Source organism: Anguilla rostrata, chromosome 13 (assembly GCF_018555375.3).
Source record: "Anguilla rostrata isolate EN2019 chromosome 13, ASM1855537v3, whole genome shotgun sequence".
NCBI lineage: Eukaryota > Metazoa > Chordata > Actinopteri > Anguilliformes > Anguillidae > Anguilla > Anguilla rostrata.
This window is the reverse complement of record NC_057945.1, coordinates 1845899-1866517: the sequence shown is the minus strand read 5'-3', so window position 1 is coordinate 1866517 and position 20619 is coordinate 1845899. Positions and strand designations below refer to the sequence as shown.

The 20619-nt window shown below is 47.9% G+C and overlaps 1 protein-coding gene across 4 annotated transcripts in view; it reads right to left on the bottom strand.

The window, feature by feature from the left end:
• The window catches only part of si:dkey-49n23.1 (semaphorin-3D), a 90020-nt gene that overhangs the window by 19789 nt on the left and 49612 nt on the right, over nucleotides 1-20619 (bottom strand). For all 4 annotated transcript variants that reach the window (XM_064304674.1, XM_064304675.1, XM_064304677.1 and 1 more), the window contains 6 exons: nucleotides 4641-4801; nucleotides 3687-3749; nucleotides 1813-1932; nucleotides 1039-1117; nucleotides 627-755; nucleotides 115-257 (listed from right to left, as the gene is read on the bottom strand). In XM_064304674.1, coding sequence (XP_064160744.1) covers nucleotides 115-257; nucleotides 627-755; nucleotides 1039-1117; nucleotides 1813-1932; nucleotides 3687-3749; nucleotides 4641-4801 — 695 coding nt within the window. The remainder of the gene's footprint in view (nucleotides 1-114; nucleotides 258-626; nucleotides 756-1038; nucleotides 1118-1812; nucleotides 1933-3686; nucleotides 3750-4640; nucleotides 4802-20619) is intronic.

The window sequence follows — 20619 nt, the reverse complement described above, 5'->3', positions numbered from 1 at the left end:
TGAGTAACAACTGGAACGGCTGATCCTCATCTCTAAACCAGCGGCAGCCTCTCCTGCTGGAATGTGGATCCGGGGGCGAGCGAGCACACAGCCTGGAGCTTTCCTCTCTCTCACCTTGCACACGCGTGCCACCCGGCTGTAGATGCGCCTGTCCCACTGGCTGGACTCCACCGCCGTCTCCTTGAAGAAGAAGTACACCTTGTCGTCGTCGGGGCTGTGGGTGTCCGGGATGGAGAAGGAGCTCACAAACTCCGGCTCTGCGGAGATAAACGAGAGGAGGAACAGGCTAATGGGGAGGGAAACGGAGGGTCAAACAAGGAGCCGGACTCTGAGAAAACCGAAAGACAAGACTATCTGACAGATACGGGTGACAGACGCAGCAAAGTCCCAAAACGGGAGACGAAAGAACATTCCGGAACAGAGGTATTCAGAGCTGCAGTGTCTGCAGGTTTTCACCTTACAGCCAACAACCAGCTCAGACCCCAAAAACAGGTGAGATGCATTAACTGTGTCATCAAATTCTTTAAACGGTCAATGAAGACCAGAGTAACAGCAAATCCCTCCACACAAGAAAGTGACATCACTGGCCCCGCCCATCCTTTGAGCAGCTGGCCCCGCCCCCTCACCGTTGAGCCAGTGGTCCTGGTAGGCCTCGGTGCGGATGTAGTGCTGGCTGCTGCCGTAGACGGACGTGCGGAAAATGGCGGCGTTGGCGCCCATGAAGTCCACGGACGTCCCGGCATAGAGCTCTCCGTCTGGGGCGGGAAAGGGAGAGTTTGGGCCAGTTAAAAGAGTGGCTGCCTCAGCTCCTCTCTCAGCTCCTTCTCCACGGCCAACAGCCCGCTGAAGAGATGTGACCTCAGAGACATCCGGACAGCCGAGGGTACATCTCAGATTCCGCCCATATTTATGGAACTTCCAAAAGTACACACACTCACACACATTAATTAGCCAGCGGTAGAGGGGGTGTCGAGGCTGTGCCCCCCCCCCGCTGGTACGGGGAGCAGGGGTGGGGGCAGGGGGGGTTTTGTGACTCACCAGTCAGGAGTGCGGTGAAAGGCTCCAGCGGGCTGTAGGGACACTTCCCCCTTCCGGACTCCAGCTGGAATGAAGGCTTCTGGGAAAGAGAGTCCATTTCAGCTCAAGACGACCCACTACTGCTTATGCGTGCGTGTGTGTGTGTGTGCATGTGGGTAAGTGTGTTTGTATGAGAGTGTGTGTGTATAAAACCATGAAAAAGATATATGATTTATTATATTGTAACAGATTATATTACATATTATGAATAAACAATAAATAGTATGTACTGTTTTTATAGAGTATTTGTAGAGTGAGAGTTTGCGAGAACAGTCGATGTTTCTATACTATTTTCACATACTATTTAATATACTAGTTTGTACGTTAATTTTATTATTATTTTTTCATTCTTACGTATTACCAGTGCCATAAAAAAAATTGTAGCTTCGAAACAGGCAAAGGCCTTCTTTCTCAGGACATTAGAAAAGCTGTTATTACCACATTACATGAGTCATGTTCTAATTTAATGGTGTTTTCTGTACACTTCATTAGTCACAGCCGTGAAAGACCAACAGTAAACAAAGGATGATGCCAGCTTCCTGTTTACGTGCCCCATGGAAATGGAAAAAATCCAAAGTTTTCAATCAAATTCATGGAGGAAGGGTTTCCTGCCAAATCTGCCAGCATGTCATCGTGTGTTGCTCATTAAACAGTGAGGGGCAGCTGCACAGCCGGGGGCAGAGACAGGGGCAGAGACGGGGGCACTCATGCCCTCTCTAGGGTAACGCTTCTCACCTCTGTGCTCTGGCTCAGGTCAATGTAGGTGCAGAGTGGGTGGTAGGCCCCCGTCCCGCAGACGTAGACGTGGGTTTTATTAAATGGCTGCAGGACCCTCACAAAGTTAGCACATTCCGTCTGCAGAAACACAGGAAATGAATGACAGCGCCTCCCTGTGCCCTGATCATATGATCACCAAACCTTCATCTCCACATACCGTCCACTGACACTACACTACAAGACCCACTGTTCGCCTGACACACTGATCACAAGACATAGACACAGTACTACTGATCATACTGACCAACTGATCATGTCACGATCCAGCATGCAGATCACATGCCTCCACGCAATTCTTTGGCAACAGCATGCGGTAGTCGCGGATTGCCTAGCACTTTTCCGACCACCAGATCCTTTGAGCAGCGTTGGAAGCTCTAGAGTTCGTATGTGCTCTGAGGGTCAGTTCGACCAAAACAGGAGGAAACGCCTACCAGCTGCTTGGAATGGTTCTGTCTGGAACCTGACTTGGCCTGCGAAGGCGAGAGGCCACAATACAAACTGGTGCGTCGTGTTGCAGAGGACAATCTACCGAGGTAGGGAAATAACGATTTACGACAAACATGAATGACCACACATACTGACCACTGATCACACTATATTGACCACTGTCCCGTCTGGCTCCACAATGAGTCAGACTGATATACTGGACCCCGTCCGCAAGACACACTGGGTTTATGACAATGACACTGTCATGACCATCACAGATTAGCACATGTCATACTGTCACTGACCACAGGATCAACTGACACTGACCACATGATCAAGACTTATTGCACACTGATCACACGATCTAGACCACCGACACACTGTCTCCTGTGCCACTGTCATACTGATCACAATGATCACACTGATCATACTGACCACACTGATCACACTGATCATACTGATCACACTGATCACACTGATCACACTGACCACACTGATCATACTGACCACACTGATCATACTGACCACACTGATCACACTGATCTTACTGACCACACTGATCACACTGATCATACTGACCACACTGATCACACTAATCATACTGAACCTGTGAACGGCGCCAGTGTAGTATAGTATAGTGGGTAAGATCGCTGCTCTTGAACCAAAGTCACTGTTCGATTCACAATGATACTGCATTGACCTTGAGCGGCAACTGCTTGCAACCTGATCACATATATATGCCAGCCGTATTAACGGATGCGTGTAAATGCTTGTACAAAATTTGTGTAAGTCACTCTGATAAGGCGCCTGCTAAATGCCGTTAATGTGAATGCAGTGTAAATGCTTTAAACAACGTTGGTCCCACTCTGGAATGTGGGTTGAACGTGGAATGCTCCATGTTAGATTGGTTAGTGTGCGATGGTGCACATGCAGAATTACCCAAAACAGATCCATTCAGCACCAAACCAAAATAATTACATTACATATTCATTCACATATTTAGTCTAAATATGATAGTCTTCCTTACTGAACTGACTACAGTCAGCACTGGCACAGTGTGAATCTGTGCACGTGTGAGGCCCATCCGCTTATAAGAACAGTTTCTGTTATTTTAAAAGTATGTGTAGAAATCTATAAGCTGTAACCAAAATGGTGGAGGCCTAGGTTGCCTTGCAGGAGTCACAGAGCAGCCCGCAGTACTTCTGAAATGCACGCAAGCAAACGCAGATTTCAGAGATTTCCCACGCACGCGCTCGAAGTACAGCTCATTCCTGGTGGTGGGCAAGATGTCCGCCTCCCAGCCTACCTCAGCGTTCTTTCCCGCCGATTTGCAGTGCTCGATGTGTTCCCTCTCAGCCAGCCAATAGGGTTAGGGTTAGGGTTAAGATGTCCGCCTCCCAGCTTACCTCAGCGTTCTTTCCCGCCGATTTGCAGTGCTCGATGTGCTCCCTCTCAGCCGGCCAGTAGATCTGAAGGAGCGAGAGACAGGGTGTCACCAAGGAAACGGCGAAAAAGGACCCGCAGGTAATTCATCCAACAGGCTTGACAAATGTTCCTTCCTGGTACAGCCCTCAAGCTGAGCTGAGCATTGCAACAAACTGAGCTGTGTTTCTGCTGACAGGAAATGAAGAAATCTGATCGAACCACAAATACAGGAGGTTCTCCCAGGAAGGGTCTCCTCTTATTGCCCTGCCTGATGCTGTGGTGTAGCAGAACATCCAAAGCCCCTCACCCTGCGCACCCCAGAACTTAGCCTTACTCCATCTGATACAGACTACAGACATTTATACACATCAACACACACACACACACACAGATATACACACACACTCACACACACACACGCAGACACACACACTCCCACACACACACACACACACATGCAGACACGCAGACACACACACACACATACACACACACACACAGATATACACACTCACTCACACACACACACACACACACAGATATACACACTCACTCACACACACTCACACACACACACACACACACACACACACACACACACTCACACACACGCACACACTCACACACACACACACACACACACAGATATACACACACACTCCCACACACACACACACACATGCAGACACGCAGACACACACACACACACATGTTTGTATTGCTATACTTGTGAGGACTTCCCATTGACTTACATTCATTCCGTAACCTCTAACCCTAACCCTAAAACAGCCTCTTGAACTTGTGGGGACCAGCAAAAAGTCCCCACCTTGCGTAGTTTTCCTCATCTTTCTATCATTGTGGGGACATTTGGTTCTCATAAAGATAGTAAAACAAGCCCACACACACACACACTCACACATACGCTCGGTCCAGACCTTGCGTGTTGGCAATGCCAGGCTGTCAGACTGCAGCATGTAGATGTGATCTTTCCCCCCCACCAGCAGCCAGCCTCGGTCCTCATCCAGCAGCAGGGACTGGTACCCCCCTCCAAAACCAGTGCCCCAGAACACTGCAGAGCTGTTCCTCCCCTGCAGATCTGGGGGAGGGGGGGGGGGAGATCGAAATTGTGTCAATTGATTATTCATCTGTTAATGCTTACATTTCTGTTTTTTTCCTCACAGAAAAGAATGTTTAATTTGATATTTAAAAGGTGTATTATGCCTTTAAGGAGACAGAGAACAGCTGCCATAGTTACAGAGTGAACTGTTCATTCGTCTGCGCAGATCTTTCAATGTATTTGTGTTTGCTGCTTGGCAAGCGGGAGAGAAAAGTTCAGAAATACACATTTCTATTATGTAGGTCTACAGTCAAAGCAAGTGCTAAGGTTTTTGATAATGTGCAGGTTGGATCACTAATTACTGATCCTGAGTGAGTCACTCTTACCGTAAATTCAAATTCAAATGAGCTTTATTGACATGCCGTACATAGATACAAATTGCAGAAGCACACAATAGAATGTCCAGCGTTAATTCAACTCTTAACCAACAACATTTGGTCCCACTCAACATTTGGAATGTGGGACCAACTGTTATCTATTAAGTGTTGAATTAAGACTGGACATTTCACTCTGCACGACAAAAATAAAATAAACTAATAAATTGAATACAAATGTGTGTGTGTGCGCGTGTGCACGTGCGTGTGTGTGTGTATATGCGTGTGCATGTGTGTATGTGAGTGTGTGTGTGTGTGTGTGATTGTGTGTGTGCGTATGTGTGCATGTGTGCGCGCGTGTGTGTGTATATGCGTGTGCATGTGTGTATGTGAGTGTGTTTGTGTGCGCGCGTGTGTGTACATGTGCGTGTAGTGCGTGGGCATGTGTGCGCGCGTGTGTGTTGGGGTGGTGGGTATTAGTGTATGTTAGCTTGTGTAATGTCATGTCCCGTGTAAATCCTCTCTGTTATCCTGCCATTGGCAGCTCCCTCATTCAGCAACAACCAATCATCCAGGAATCCGGTTCACAGCTGTCCCAGGAAACCCGATTACTTGACAGGAAAATGACTGATGTACTGAAGGAGAGAACAGAAATCTGGCATTGTCTGGACTGCGTTTTACGGACACTCAACCCCTCCCCCAAACAAAATCTACTCTGGAGACTGTGGGTTTAACTAAGCAGAAAATTACCCGCACAATCACTTCAAATTAACCCCCACACCCTGCGGTGACTGCTCCACTCAGCGACAAACTCCGGCCTCAACTGGCCTGTTCCTGCCATCCCCACCGGCCCTACTCCACCCCCACCGGCCCTACAGCACCCCCACTGGCCCTACTCCACCCCCACCGGCCCTACTCCACCCCCACCGGCCCTACTCCACCCCCACTGGCCCTACAGCACCCCCACCGGCCCTACTCCACCCTCACCAGCCCTACAGCACCCCCACCGGCCCTACTCCACCCCCACCGGCCATACAGCACCCCCACCGGCCCTACTCCACCCCCACCGGCCATACAGCACCCCCACCAGCCCTACTCTACTCCCACTTAGGCCTCAATAGCACCCCCACCGGCCCTATCTCCACCCCCACCGGCCCTACTCCCCCCACCGGCCCTAACACCCCCACTGGCCCTACCACCCCCACTGCCCTACTCCACCCCCACCGGCCCTACAGCACCCCCACCGGCCCTACAGCACCCCCACCGGCCCTACAGCACCCCCACCGCCTACTCCCCCCCACCAGCCCTACTCCATCGCAGCGCGTTCTCATTTCCCACAGGAGCACAAGTGAGCAACAGGAGGAAACTGCCGCCCTGCCGGCCGGCGGTGCCCAGAACCGGGCCCACACGGATTCATATCTAATAATTAACCACGGAAACTCTGATAACAAAAACATAAGAACCAACAAGTTGTTCTTTAGTCGACTGGGGTGTGGAGATACTTGAAACCGTTCAAATCTTGTTTGTAAGGTTGCTGGAGATGAAATCATATTTTGCATCTGACAAAACAGAACATAATATTGATGGTTTATTAATGCGATCGACAAAAATCATCCAAATGGCCTTGTCTCGGCCACGGCAAACCAGACTGTAGTTAAAGCACATCTATCACCGAACCTATTTTTATTTACCGTATAAAAAAAACAAACAACTTAATTCTCTTATAATAGCCAGAAGTGACACTCAAAGCGCATATCTGCGTTTTCCAAAACGGAGCCCAAAGAAACCAACGGGTAGAGACTTGGCACAACGGCACTTTTCCTGAATCGCTCAGAGAGCCGTGCAGCGGTGTAATGCGCCCAGAAGCGCGCTCAGAGAGCCGTGCAGCGGTGTAATGCGCCCAGAAGCGCGCGATAGAGAGCAGTGCAGCGGTGTAATGCGCCCAGAGAGCCGTGCAGCGGTGTAATGCGCCCAGAAGCGCGCGATAGAGAGCCGTGCAGCGGTGTAATGCGCCCAGAGAGCCGTGCAGCGGTGTAATGCGCCCAGAAGCGCGCTCAGAGAGCCGTGCAGCGGTGTAATGCGCCCAGAAGCGCGCTCAGAGAGCCGTGCAGCGGTGTAATGCGCCCAGAAGCGCGCGATAGAGAGCCGTGCAGCGGTGTAATGCGCCCAGAAGCGCGCGATAGAGAGCAGTGCAGCGGTGTAATGCGCTCAGAGAGCCATGCAGCGGTGTAATGCGCCCAGAGAGCCGTGCAGCGGTGTAATGCGCCCAGAAGCGCGCGATAGAGAGCAGTGCAGCGGTGTAATGCGATCAGAGAGCCGTGCAGCGGTGTAATGCGCCCAGAGAGCCGTGCAGCGGTGTAATGCGCCCAGAAGCGCGCGATAGAGAGCAGTGCAGCGGTGTAATGCGCCCAGAAGCGCGCGATAGAGAGCAGTGCAGCGGTGTAATGCGCCCAGAAGCGCGCGATAGAGAGCAGTGCAGCGGTGTAATGGGCTCAGAGAGCCGTGCAGCGGTGTAATGCGCCCAGAGAGCCGTGCAGTGGTGTAATGCGCCCAGAGAGCCGTGCAGCGGTGTAATGCGCCCAGAGAGCCGTGCAGCGGTGCAATGCGCCCAGAAGCGCGCTCAGAGAGCCGTGCAGCGGTGTAATGCGCCCAGAAGCGCGCTCAGAGAGCCGTGCAGCGGTGTAATGCGCCCAGAAGCGCGCGATAGAGAGCCGTGCAGCGGTGTAATGCGCCCAGAAGCGCGCTCAGAGAGCCGTGCAGCGGTGTAATGCGCCCAGAAGCGCGCGATAGAGACCGTGGCAGGGTTAATGGCCCAGAGAGCCGTGCAGCGGTGCAATGCGCCCAGAAGCGCGCTCAGAGAGCCGTGCAGCGGTGTAATGCGCCCAGAAGCGCGCGATAGAGAGCCGTGCAGCGGTGTAATGCGCCCAGAAGCGCGCGATAGAGAGCTGCGGAATCGCTCTCTGCTCCGAGCGAAACTCGAGCCTCGGAACGACGCGGCGCTCGCTTCCCTCTCCTTCTGACGCAGCTCCTCGCTCTTCTTTCCTTTTTACACGATTTGGTTAAATAACTAATTCCACTGGACTCTCTTGGCTGCCTCCGCAGATAGTGAGCTGCAGGTGAGCAGTTCAGAGGACTGGGCCGGAGAGTTCCTGTGAGTGTGAAGAGGCCGTAATAAAGGATCCTCTCTCCCCAGCCCAGGCACTTCCTGTCTGACATCTCCGTAGATGGAGAGGCAAAACTCCAGGTGCTTCCAAATAGGTCAGCGAACGTCAGGGGCAACCCGGTCCAGCTGGACCCACACCGGAGGACCGGGCCCATTGTGAACTCGAAAAGAAACAAGTGCTTTTCTGCTGACTGTGAGAACTTCGGTTTTTGTGTCGGGAGGTGAAGAGAAGCTGGCTGCGCGAGGATGAAAGCACTGAAGGGGGAGGCACAGCAGAGGCACGCAGGCTCGAGGCCAAAAAAGGCAACCTGCACAATTTCTCCCAGACTGCCTTTCACTTTGCCAAGATTACTGATTGCAGTATGCAGACTTGAGTATGACAAGTATGAGAAAAATACGTTATATTGGGCCACAACCAATAAGGTTTTTTTTTCCGTCCCTGACTACATCCACACATATCTTTTCAAAAAATGTCATTTTTAAATAAGGTTCCACAGCACTACTTAGTTGATCTCGAATGTGATGCATGTTGCTCATATAAATGTATACATACATGTGACAATCGAAGTGAATTAGAAAAGACAGTATTTCTCACACACAGATTAATAAAGCCTCACACACACCCTCAGGCCTCTCTAATGCTGATTTGGCCAGCAAATGCATTTTCAAACGGGTCAGTACATCAGGGCACTTATGCAATCATCAGGTATGAAAAGCAGATGAATGTAAACCACTAGCCTTGGCATTAGGACCATGCCAAGCACAGTCCATACGCTAACCAGAGCCCATACGCTAAGCAGAGCCCATACACTAAACAGAGCCCATACGCTAACCAGAGCCCATATGCTAAACAGAGCCCATACGCTAAACAGCGCCCATACGCTAAACAGAGCCCATACGCTAACCAGAGCCCATACGCTAAACAGAGCCCATACGCTAAACAGAGCCCATACGCTAACCAGAGCCCATACGCTAAACAGAGCCCATACGCTAAACAGCGCCCATACGCTAAACAGAGCCCATACGCTAACCAGAGCCCATACGCTAAACAGAGCCCATACGCTAACCAGAGCCCATACGCTAACCAGAGCCCATACGCTAAACAGAGCCCATACGCTAACCAGAGCCCATACGCTAAACAGAGCCCATACGCTAACCAGAGCCCATACGCTAACCAGAGCCCATACGCTAACCAGAGCACATACGCTAACCAGAGCCCATACGCTAACCAGAGCCAATACGCTAACCAGAGCCCATACGCTAAACAGCGCCCATACGCTAACCAGAGCCCATACGCTAACCAGAGCCCATACGCTAAACCGAGCCCATATATTCATATATTCGCTAAATATATTCAATATTCATGACTTAATTTTCAAAACAACACTTTCGCATTTGATGTATATTTTTCACATTTTCCAAATGCTGTCTTTAGGTAATGCTCTCTGCAGAGCTGATTCTGTGGGAATCCCGGGCAAATGAACAGTAGCGAGGGGTTACCATCGATTCCCAAGGGGCCATATGGTTGCAGTCAAGTCAAAACAAGCGGTCAATAAGACACACAATACACACAGGAAGGAATAAAATAAAATAAAAAATAAAAGTAAAAATACAATATATTGAGACTCCATAACGTACACGTTTTCCAATATAGAAATATTAACTTCACATGACAGCATGTAAAGTAAGTCCAATGAATAAATAAATAACAAATAAATAAATAAATAAAGGGTGTGTCAGTCTGCATCTCTCCACAGAATTTGTGTACTGCTATCCATCAGACCAAAATGACCAAATAAAACATGGCACCCATGTATTAATATCCTCTCCCACAATCCCCCTTGATATCCCGCCCAGCCCTAACAGGCTTTTGCCCAGACGTTAGCCCAGCCCCAGGGATTTAGAACATGCCAAGATTTAGCATTAATGTTCAAAGACAATATCCATACACCGTATCTATCTCCAGTATCCGACGTTAAACACAGTATCTGTCCATTCTTATGTCTCGTTAAGACATCAATCATATCTGAAATCTGCTTATAATTTTACCTTTGAATCTGATAAGTCAAAGTATTGGTAACACTACAAAGGGCTTTCCATAATGTGAAAAAAACAAACATTTGAGTTTAATCACATCCGCAGTGGGATTTTCTCCAAGTCGCTCATATTTCAAGACACCAGATACAGTGAAATACCGAGACTAAATATGACATGATGATGTTAACTTTCCTCCCCCCATAAATCAATGTGACCCTCGACCAGCCCCTACTTCTCGTCCATGTCAAACATTTGTCCAATTACTTGTTCCAAGACCTTCTGCCAGACCAATCAGATCTCTCTCCGCAACCTCTTAGCAGAAACATCTGTCCGCCCTCCCCCCCCCAGATGTTCTCGCTCTGTATGCTCCAGCTCTCCGCAGGATGGGGCAGGTTGAAGCACAGCTGGAGATAAACCTGCTCCTCTGGCCAAACTCTGAATTGACTCCCAATTAGATCGCCCTTTGTTTACAACAAGAGATTTGCTTTTTTTTACTCAGTGTGTCAACCAAGGCTTTTGTGGATGGCGATCTCTAGATGGGAATGTTTCATTCAAATGGACTCATTTCACCACTTAGAAAGCCCTGTACCTTTGAAGAGATAACAGGCAGGACAGAATGTAAAATATCAGAGGATGAATTAGTGGGGAAAAGGTGGGCTCTGGAACAGGAGGAAGGGGAATGGCTGCTGGAAAGAAAGACAGGAAGCCCAGGGGCAATCTTACAGGGTCAAACGTCAAGCTTTCAGCTCACAATCCAAACCTCTCACCCCTGAGGGAATTGAACAAAGATCACCTTCCTCATTCTCAGCTCTGTCTGTTAAAGTAGGAAGTGTAACATTGCAAAAGGCTTTAGGCTATAAAAGCTCGCTGTGATATAGCTGAGCTTTAAATCCAGGACGGCTCAACGTCTGTTGTTTTGGTTCTGATTTAGACATGTTTCCTTCTGCTTTTGCCCTGCGGTTCATCCACGCATGAAATCGAACTGCACTGCCTGATTGCTTACAGATTAAGCAGGCGTCATGGTGCGCAGGTCTACGTAAAATATGATCCTTGTCAGTGCCAAACGGTTTCTCAACTTAAAAAAAAAAAAAACCACAAGCCTGTGACAAATCAAGCTGAGATCTTAGAGCTGTCATTCGGCTGGATCACTCACTCCACCAATCACAGACTGTTGGTAAGAATAAACGGAGCAACTGCAACGGTGGTAGACACTTTCTGTATACTCTTCCAGGATCCCTTTATTGTTGAAGGGACTACAGCCAGCAAGTATCCACCAATCACTGTCAGGATTGTTCAGGTTCTTATTACCAATGAACTCTGTGATTGGTGGAGCTTTCTATAGGTTCCTTATCCCTGGCATCACTTAGGAATGGAGGGTTCCGTGTACAGGGTCTTCCTTCTCCTAAGTCTCATGATTGTGTGCTAGCAACCTGACTGCACCATGTCACAATACTTTTCAGTGCCAAAAGTCAACATATGCAAGGACTAATGCTTCATGCTAAAATACTACATACAAACAACAATACTACTGCTGCTTCTAAATAAAATAAAACAAGTGTTCATCGTTACATTTTTTGTTGATTTTTTTTATTTTTCTTATCATCATAGAAACCCTTGCATTTACTTGTTATGACACAGGTGTTTGTTATGCTATTTCACGCCTTGAATTTAAAGTAAACGGATATTCATTTTTACAGTTTGTTTTAAATCTTCACGGGCTGAGAATAGCATTTTGTTTTTTTCCGCTAACAGCCAGACAGGAAAGCAGTCTGTTCTTTCCTGTATGTTTTCCATTCCGCACCTGCACCTACGACAGCTGCATAAGCCCCGCCCTCCTCTGGCTGCGGCCTTCGCTGGTTGGCCACAGAGCCAGCGGCTAACTATGCACGCTAGCCTTCGCTCTCAGGAACTCCAGGGTGTGGCATCCACGGAACGGATCTGCAAATGCGATTGGCCATCTCAACTGGCAGGAAAAAACTTGTTTTTAATAACTTGAAGTGAAGGTCCTAACAGCGTCAGTCCTCACAACTTTATCCAACACAGCAGATGTTGTTCCAAAAGTGCCAACCAATACTGGTGGACTTTGGGAAGGTCAGAAGGGGTCTAATTTACTGAGGAAGTTAAAAAGGTGTTTTATCTGTCCATCAAGCTAAACCCCTTCTGATCTTTTTAGATTGGCCAGGACCCCAGGGCTGCCCCGTTTCTGTTCCAGCCTCCAGCTTCCAGAGCCAGGTAACAGAAGATCCAGGATTCAGGGGAGGTCAGGAGGTCAGAGGAGACTGCCTCATTACCGCCTGTGATATACGGAAAGTGCAGGGCTTTGGAATTAGCCTCCGACGGAAACTCTGGCCACCCGGTAATTCCCGTCTACACAGGACCTCTTCCTCCCTGTCCCCGCGGGACTGCCGATGGGACACAGAAGCATTCACAGTTTAAGCCAAACAGGTTTTCCCATGATCCCTCTCTCCAGAGGCTCCACAGCGTATCCCTTCTTCTCTCCCCGTCACGTCCCGCCCTTGTGTTTTCGGCACAGCCCTCTTTTAATGGCCAGACTTTCTGGACACATCAAAACAGCGCGTTTGTTGGACGCAAGCCAAACACCTGTACCGCATATCCACAAGCTGCGGTTATGGTGGGGGAGGGGGACGCGGGATATGGTGGGAGCGGGGGACGCGGGATAAAACATTTCTGACGGCGGTATCGCGGCTCTGTAAGTAGCGGCTTTAACGACACGCGGAGATAAGTTCCACAGGGCAGTTCCCACAGCCCTGCGATTAAGAAAGAATGTTTTTAATCAAAGCGCTTCACAGGCACGTGAGTTGGTGTGTGTAAGGGAGCAGTTTAGCCCATTAAAGCACCGGGCTGATTAAAGGTATCATAAAAAAACAGCAGAAAATCTGAGCTCAGTTTTGGCAGCCGTCGGCAGCGAGAGCCCTTCTGTCGGCCAGCTTTCTCACACCGCCACCTCACGGCTTCCTGCTCGCGCCTCTGATTAAAGGGCCATCTCTGCTGAGGGGCAAAAACACCCAGGAAACACCAGAGGGGTGAAGTCACACACACGCAAGACCTTCTGCTCTGTGGCCCAAGCAAGGCCTAATCGCACCAGCCCAATCACCCTGATGGTGATATTTAAGCCCCCAGAGCCTTCGCCTATATACCGAATTTTTTACGTTAAAATGCATTGAAGAGAGGTTTTTTCGGAATTTTTATTTTTAATTTTTTTATTCTAATGCAGTGTTCTAGAATGCAGTGCATTCAATTACCAGTGGTGATTGTTACATCAGCATTAGAATGTTCAGTTCTAATCACATATTTGTGACGTCACACCTTAAAGTCTTTATCCATAGCACACAGGAAGCCAGATTTGCTTGTGATAGAAAATGAAAAAAAAAGAGAGAGGTGAAGGGCGGAACTTTGTCTCAATCGCAAGTTGTGATAGGAACAGGGACATGACTGACATGCAGTGAGTGGTGGGCATAGAGGCAGTGTCCATTTCTGGATTTCATGTCAGCTCTATTTATTTAAATAGACAAATAATTTACGTGACCTGACATTTCATCAAATTTAGTGACAAGCTGACGAATGACAGCTGAAGTCTCTTCCGTTCTAGCCACATGAAAGGTATTACTGTGGTTTCATTGTACAAGTGACCTGGTAGTAGTGCTTGAAGCTAATTAGTTAATTGAGCCAATGTGATTGGTGTTTCAAATGTGAATGTTTTTCCAAAATTCCAAGTCAGTGTTCTAGAACTCCGGTCACCAGTAGTGATTGTTACATCAGCATTAGAATGTTCAGTTAAAAACAGTATAATCACATGTGTGATCTCACACCCTAAAGGGTTAAAATGGGGCTGAGCCACACATGCCAGCTGATCTTCTGAACCAGAACTGCGAATGTTGCCCATCAGCTTCAGATACAGGCACTCGTGCAATTAGTCAGGGAAACAGGATCTCCCCTCGGACACAAATGTAGGCCTACGCTCTGACCTCTGACACCAAAGTCAAAAGCTGCATTTTTTTCCTGCTATCATGTTTCTTTATATGGCCTGCGCACGACCAACAAATCTTTTACTGAAAACCCTTCAGCATTTCTCCATAATAACAGTTTGAGTTTCCAATACCAAGCTAGAAACAAAAGGCCTTCATTCACTGAAGGCAGTACATGATATCCGTTAAACAGCCAGCAAATATACATGTTAAAGCTCACAATAGAACTGTGAGAATACATTATGACAATATAAATACCCTGAAATTCAGTCACAGTGTTTGATTGTATTTAAAGCCAAAAAGAACAATTCATATTGTGACATGAGCCCAAGAAAACAACATTTTTCCATTGTATGAAATTCGGGCCATGTACTGCATGCAAAATCACATACGCAAAGAGTAGGGCGCCTGCAGTCCTGTGATTCTGCTAAAAACTGACCCTTCCTCGTGCCCTTCACCCCATACACAGCCTCTTTGTGAAAGACCGGTCACGTTCGCTATAAGCTATACGGCTATACCACGCGCGGAAAATGTGCTTCATTTGATAAATAACAGAGTGCATACCGCTGACACTCAACCCCCCCCCCCCCCCCATTTCCCCCATCCCCCCCCCCATCAACAGTATTAAATCTGGTCACCTTAGCCTGCATCACTGCATGCGTCCTGCATTTGGGAAAGGGAGAGCTGGCAGCCGTTCTCATAAGCAGCTGGACGCAGATAGACTGTATCGCGGTTTACAGGCCATGTGCTATTAAAGCCCTGAAATCTAGCCACACGGTAATGAAAGACACTTGTAGGAGCAATGGCAACAAATGGCCTGGGGGCTCAGAGTAAGGAACGGAGGCCAGCTGTACGTCAGGACACCGCCGCCCGATATTAAAACCAACGCAAACAACTGTGAACTAACGGCTGCATTTCAGCATTATCCACGCATAATCCCAGGACCTGCACAGACGCTCTCACGTAGCACAGTTTACATTGGGCGTGATTCTGTCCAGATCTGCCGACGTATTAAAACATGAACAGAGCTGCTGTATCTCACGCACGGGGGTGTGTGACGCTCGAGCGAGTCGTCTCCCACTGGCCTGGGTTGTTATGGAAGCTGATCCTGTAGTGAGAGGCTGTATCCAGGAAAAATAAAATAGGGACTGACAGACTTTTACCACAGAAATCAGAGAAGAGCTCCACCAATCATGAGCACATTGCTAACAACAAATAGAACAACGCCAGCCATGATTGGTAGATATCTTCTGGCTATATTACTGATATTCCAGAAAGTGGTATAGCTAGAAAATGTCCACTAATCACTGTCGACACTGAGATTTCTCAAATAGCCGATGTGCCCCTTGACTGGTGGAGCTCCACTCAGGTTTCTGTACCATAGGTGATGACAGTAACATCCATTTTAATATTCCTGGATTCAGCAAGCCAACTGCTCTTGCTACAGGATGAGCTTCCATGGCTACCCAGTAGACAGTAAAGACAGCTTTTCTTTCAAAATGACGTAAACATACTTACAAGTACTGATTTTACTCTTTATATTTCTTTATAATTAATTTTGAATGATGTGATGGTAGGCCTACACATTGGTCACAAGGTCAGCAGGCAGACTTACATAATTATAGGTATAATTATATGTATAAACTCTCATTCTTTGGGGTTTCAGATCACACTATGCCTGAAACACATCCTGAGCCGAGACTTTGGACGCCTGCTCTTCGAGAACGTTTTGAGGCTACGCTCATTCCAGGACCCCTCGCTCATTTTAAGGGCTTCAAGTCGGCCTGCCAAATAATTGATATGTTTGCTTGTTATGGTTACACCACTGGCGGACCCTCCGCTTCAATACTTCAATACAAGTGTTCCACTTGTCCTGATTGGCTAGTTCGAGGGCAGAGGTTCCGAGGTTAGCAGTGTTTATAAATTCCACACCTCGTGAGGCATATTAGTAAGACGGGAGAAATGTAATCGTTTGCAGGAATTCACTCAGAAACAGCCAATCAAAATACTGTGTACCTATTTCAGGCTAATGCCACAGACTCGCAAGGCCATAGATACTGCAAGCAGCCATTTCCCTCGCTGTGAGTGTCAGTAAGCAGCTGGATATTGAGCTGTAGAAACAGAAAGCACGAAAAATATAATGCAGGGGGAGAGAGCCATGTGCTGCTGCATTGATTGGTAAAGGGGGGTTCCACAGCTCACAGGTGACACCTGAGAAAGTTTTTTAGAGGTTGGGGGAAGGGGGTGGAGACAAAGAGTCGTCTTCATTCATTACTTCCCCAGGAAAAATCCAAAGAAGGCTGAGACCGTACTCCGCTTTCCCGCTCTTTCCTACCACCCCCGCCCCCCCAACAATTACCCGGAGCGAGCACCGTGAAGGAGACGGCCCGAGGTGCGGAGGAGGAGAGAGGGGGCAGAGAAGGAAAAGAAAAGAGATGAGGAAGGCTTTTCAGTCCCCGACACAAAAACCGCACCCAGAGAATGGCCCCGCTGTGCGGTCTGCTCCCAGCACGAAATAAACGAGCGCTTTCAGAAGCGCTTCAAAAAAAAACGTGTTACTACGCGACCGGTCGCCAAAAGTCTGGAACCCGCCAACTCCTCATAATGCCGCATTCATGCTACTGCCTGCAAGGTTTTTTTAATTTAATGTAATTTAATTTCATTTTTTTTATCATTAACTGCAAACATGAAAGTGAGCTTCTGAAAGAAATTCATCATTGTTCATCAGTTCCCAGGAAAGGCAGGGACCGTTCTCACCAGCAGGGTATTTCCCTCCCACACACACACGCACACACACGAACACCTCTCACACGCACTCACACGCACACTCATACTCACTCACACACACACACACACACATACACACACAGTAACACTCTCTCACACGCACGCACACGCATTCTCATACTCACTCACTCACACACACGCACACACACACTAATACTCACTCACACACATGCACACATACACACACAGTAACACTCTCACACATGCACACACACACATACTCATACTCACTCACACACTCAAACCCACACACAAACACATACTTGTTTTTATCACATCATGAGGATGCAATTACTGATAGTACTGAGGACACAGCACACACACGCACACACACACACACTACAAAGCACACAACACACCACACAGACCACACACACCAGGGACCACACACACCACACACACACGCACATATACTACACACCAACACACACACACACACTGGCACTGTCTCCAGCAGAACCTGAACCTCTGCCCATTTCACAGGGCGCTTACAAGCATTTTTCCGAAAGGAACCAAGCAGCGGCGGGGGGGGGGGGGTCATTTAAGCCAAAGCCCATTTAATCCCTCTGGATGTTTAAGGGGCATCTTGTTCATTTCAAAACACGCTGCCGTGCCAACTGCCTGCTCAGCGTTGGACACCGTCACCTACTCCATAATTTTTCCTTCACAAAGTTGACAAATAGGAATTTCCTTTCACGACAGTTTATGAAAAAGAATCTGTTGTTTTGAGTTCCTTCCCCATTTATAAAATATACGTCAGGCACATGCATTTCCCAAGAGTGGTTTTATCATTTTTTGAGTCACGCCTAAGTAAAAATATGCCAGGAGTTGTGGAGTAGGAGGCACTGTGTGTGTGTGACCCTAAGCCCTCACTCCCCCGAACGCCCCACCCCCCCCCAACTCCGACAGCTCACAGTAGGATGAAACTCCAAGACAATTCTGCTAGAGACAGGACAGGAGGAGGAGACGGATGGAGTCAGCTCTTTGGCCAATCGCCAATGCCGATGCTTGGATGGGGTCAGCTCTTCGGCCAATCGCCAATGCCGATGCTCAGATGGGGTCAGCTCTGGCCAATGCTCGGTCAGAGCAGCACTCAAGCCAGAGGCCAGGGGTCTCAGTAGAGATGGCCCCTGCACTGCTAGGGGACCCCGTTTAATTAATAAAGAGCATGTGACCATTATCCAAGCCCTCTACATTCCTGACGTCATTCAGAATCTCCACTCCCCCATTCTCATCCGTACAGCGCAATGTTTAATCTATTTACACTGTGTAAATGAAGTATAAGTAAGTAAAATATAAGTATTCACCGGTGAAGAACTGTTTACTGTAATTTCCTATAGCATTTTCTTCTATATAAACAAATACTGGAGAGAAAAAAGAAAAAGAAAAAAGAAAGAAAGAAACAATGTTCTGTTTTAGTCTATTGAAAGTTGCTCAGTTAAGTTAATTTTGGGGTACAGGGGGAGTCCCCTGAAGTGAGATCTTGAAATGGGCCCCAAAGTCACTCCAGCTCCCCTAACTCTCTGCTCCAGATGGGCCCCCCAGCTGAGAAAATGAGGGGCTCGTGCCGCTACACCACGTCGCTACGCTACCTAGCGCTACGCCGTCCTCCCGAGCGGCCATTGTTTGCTTTGACATGCTGCCACGGATCGGTTTCCTCTGAGCGCACACTGCAGCCAGGTCCAGCGCGGCTCTCAGCTCTCAAACTTTCTTCGTAAATGATAAGCTAAACTCAATTTGCAGTGTGCTTTGATGGCGGGCCAACTGTAGATTATTAATCGTGGCTTTTTCTGAGCATCGACAGGAGACGAGCGAGCAGAGGTCCAGCACCTGGGCCAGTCGATCGTCTCGATCAAAACTCCATTCAGGCTCATTGACCCGCTCTGACCAGGAAACTCCTGCTTCTCATGGAAAGCTGTGGAATCCAATCCATTATATTTACATGCAAGTCCAGCTTATCCACGATTAAAGGATATCAAACCTGCTCTTTGGTTGGGTTAGGCCATTTCAGAACAGCATTAAAAATGCGAAATTAGATTACAACTACTTTCCGCACCTTTCCTGGTGTGTGTGTGTGTGTGTGTGTGGGTGGGTGGGTGTATGTGTGTGTGTGCGTGTGTGTGTGCGTGTGTGTGTGGGTGTGTGTGTGTGTGTGTGTGTGGGTGTGTGAGGGTGTGTGTGTGTGTGTGTGTGTGTGTGTGTGTGGGGGGTGGTGTGGTGTGTGTGTGTGTGTGTGTGTGTATGGTGTGTGGGTGGGTGTATGGGTGTGTGTGTGTGTGTGTGTGGGTATGGGTGGGGGGTGTTGGTGTGTGTGTGTGTTGTGGGTGTATGGTGGGTGGTGTGTGTGTGTGTGTGGGTGGGTGGGTGTGGGTGGGTGTGTGTGTGTGTGGGCGTATGTGCATGTGTAACCTCTGTCTTTTCCTCTAGGAATCTCAAAGCATTCCTGGAAGAAGGGAGGATGTTTTCACGGGTTTTAAAACAGTGAAGTCATACCCATTGTCTTCCGCACAATAAACTCCCCACAGTCTCCCGGCTGGTCTGATTTTGGTCTCATCACTTGGTGATTATAATGGGGACAGAACTCCATTCTGCCAGGGTGACCCAACACAGCCTTGCCCTAAAGATATCACAGTCTGGCATTAGACACCCAACGTGACCATGGCCTGCTATACAGTAAATCACTGTGTGAATTACTAAGCAATGCATCACTGTGTGAATTATCAGACCGTGAATTACTGTGTGAATTACAAAGCAATGCATCACTGTGTGAATTATCAGACTGTGAATTACTGTGTGAATTACTAAGCAATGCATCACTGTGTGAATTATCAGACTGTGAATTACTGTGTGAATTACTAAGCAATGCATTACTGTGTGAATTATCAGATCGTTAATTACTGTGTGAATTACTAAGCAATGCATTACTGTGTGAATTATCAGACCGTGAATTACTGTGTGAATTACTAAGCAATGCATTACTGTGTGAATTATCAGACTGTGAATTACTGTGTGAATTATCAGACCGTGAATTACTGTGTGAATTACCAAACAGTGAATTATTATGTGAATTACCAAACAGTGAATTATTATGTGAATTACCAAACAGTGAATTATTATGTGAATTACCAAACAGTGAATTATTCTGTGAATAACCAAACAGTGAGTTACTGTGTGAATTACCAAACAGTGAATTATTATGTGAATAGCCAAACAGTGAATTACTGTGTGATTTACCAAACAGTGCAGGAAAACGTTGGTTTGGAAGTTCGTATGAAATGCACTGCATCGTAGGAAATGCACTGCATCATATGAAATGTAATGCATTGTATGAAATGTACTGCATTGTATGAAATGTCCTGCATCGTAGGAAATGCACTGCATCGTATGAAATGTATTGCATTGTATGAAATGTACTGCATCCTATGAAATGCACTACATCGTATGAAATGCACTGCATCGTATGAAATGCACTGCTCACACACTGGTTTTGGCGGTTCCATCCTGTTCTTG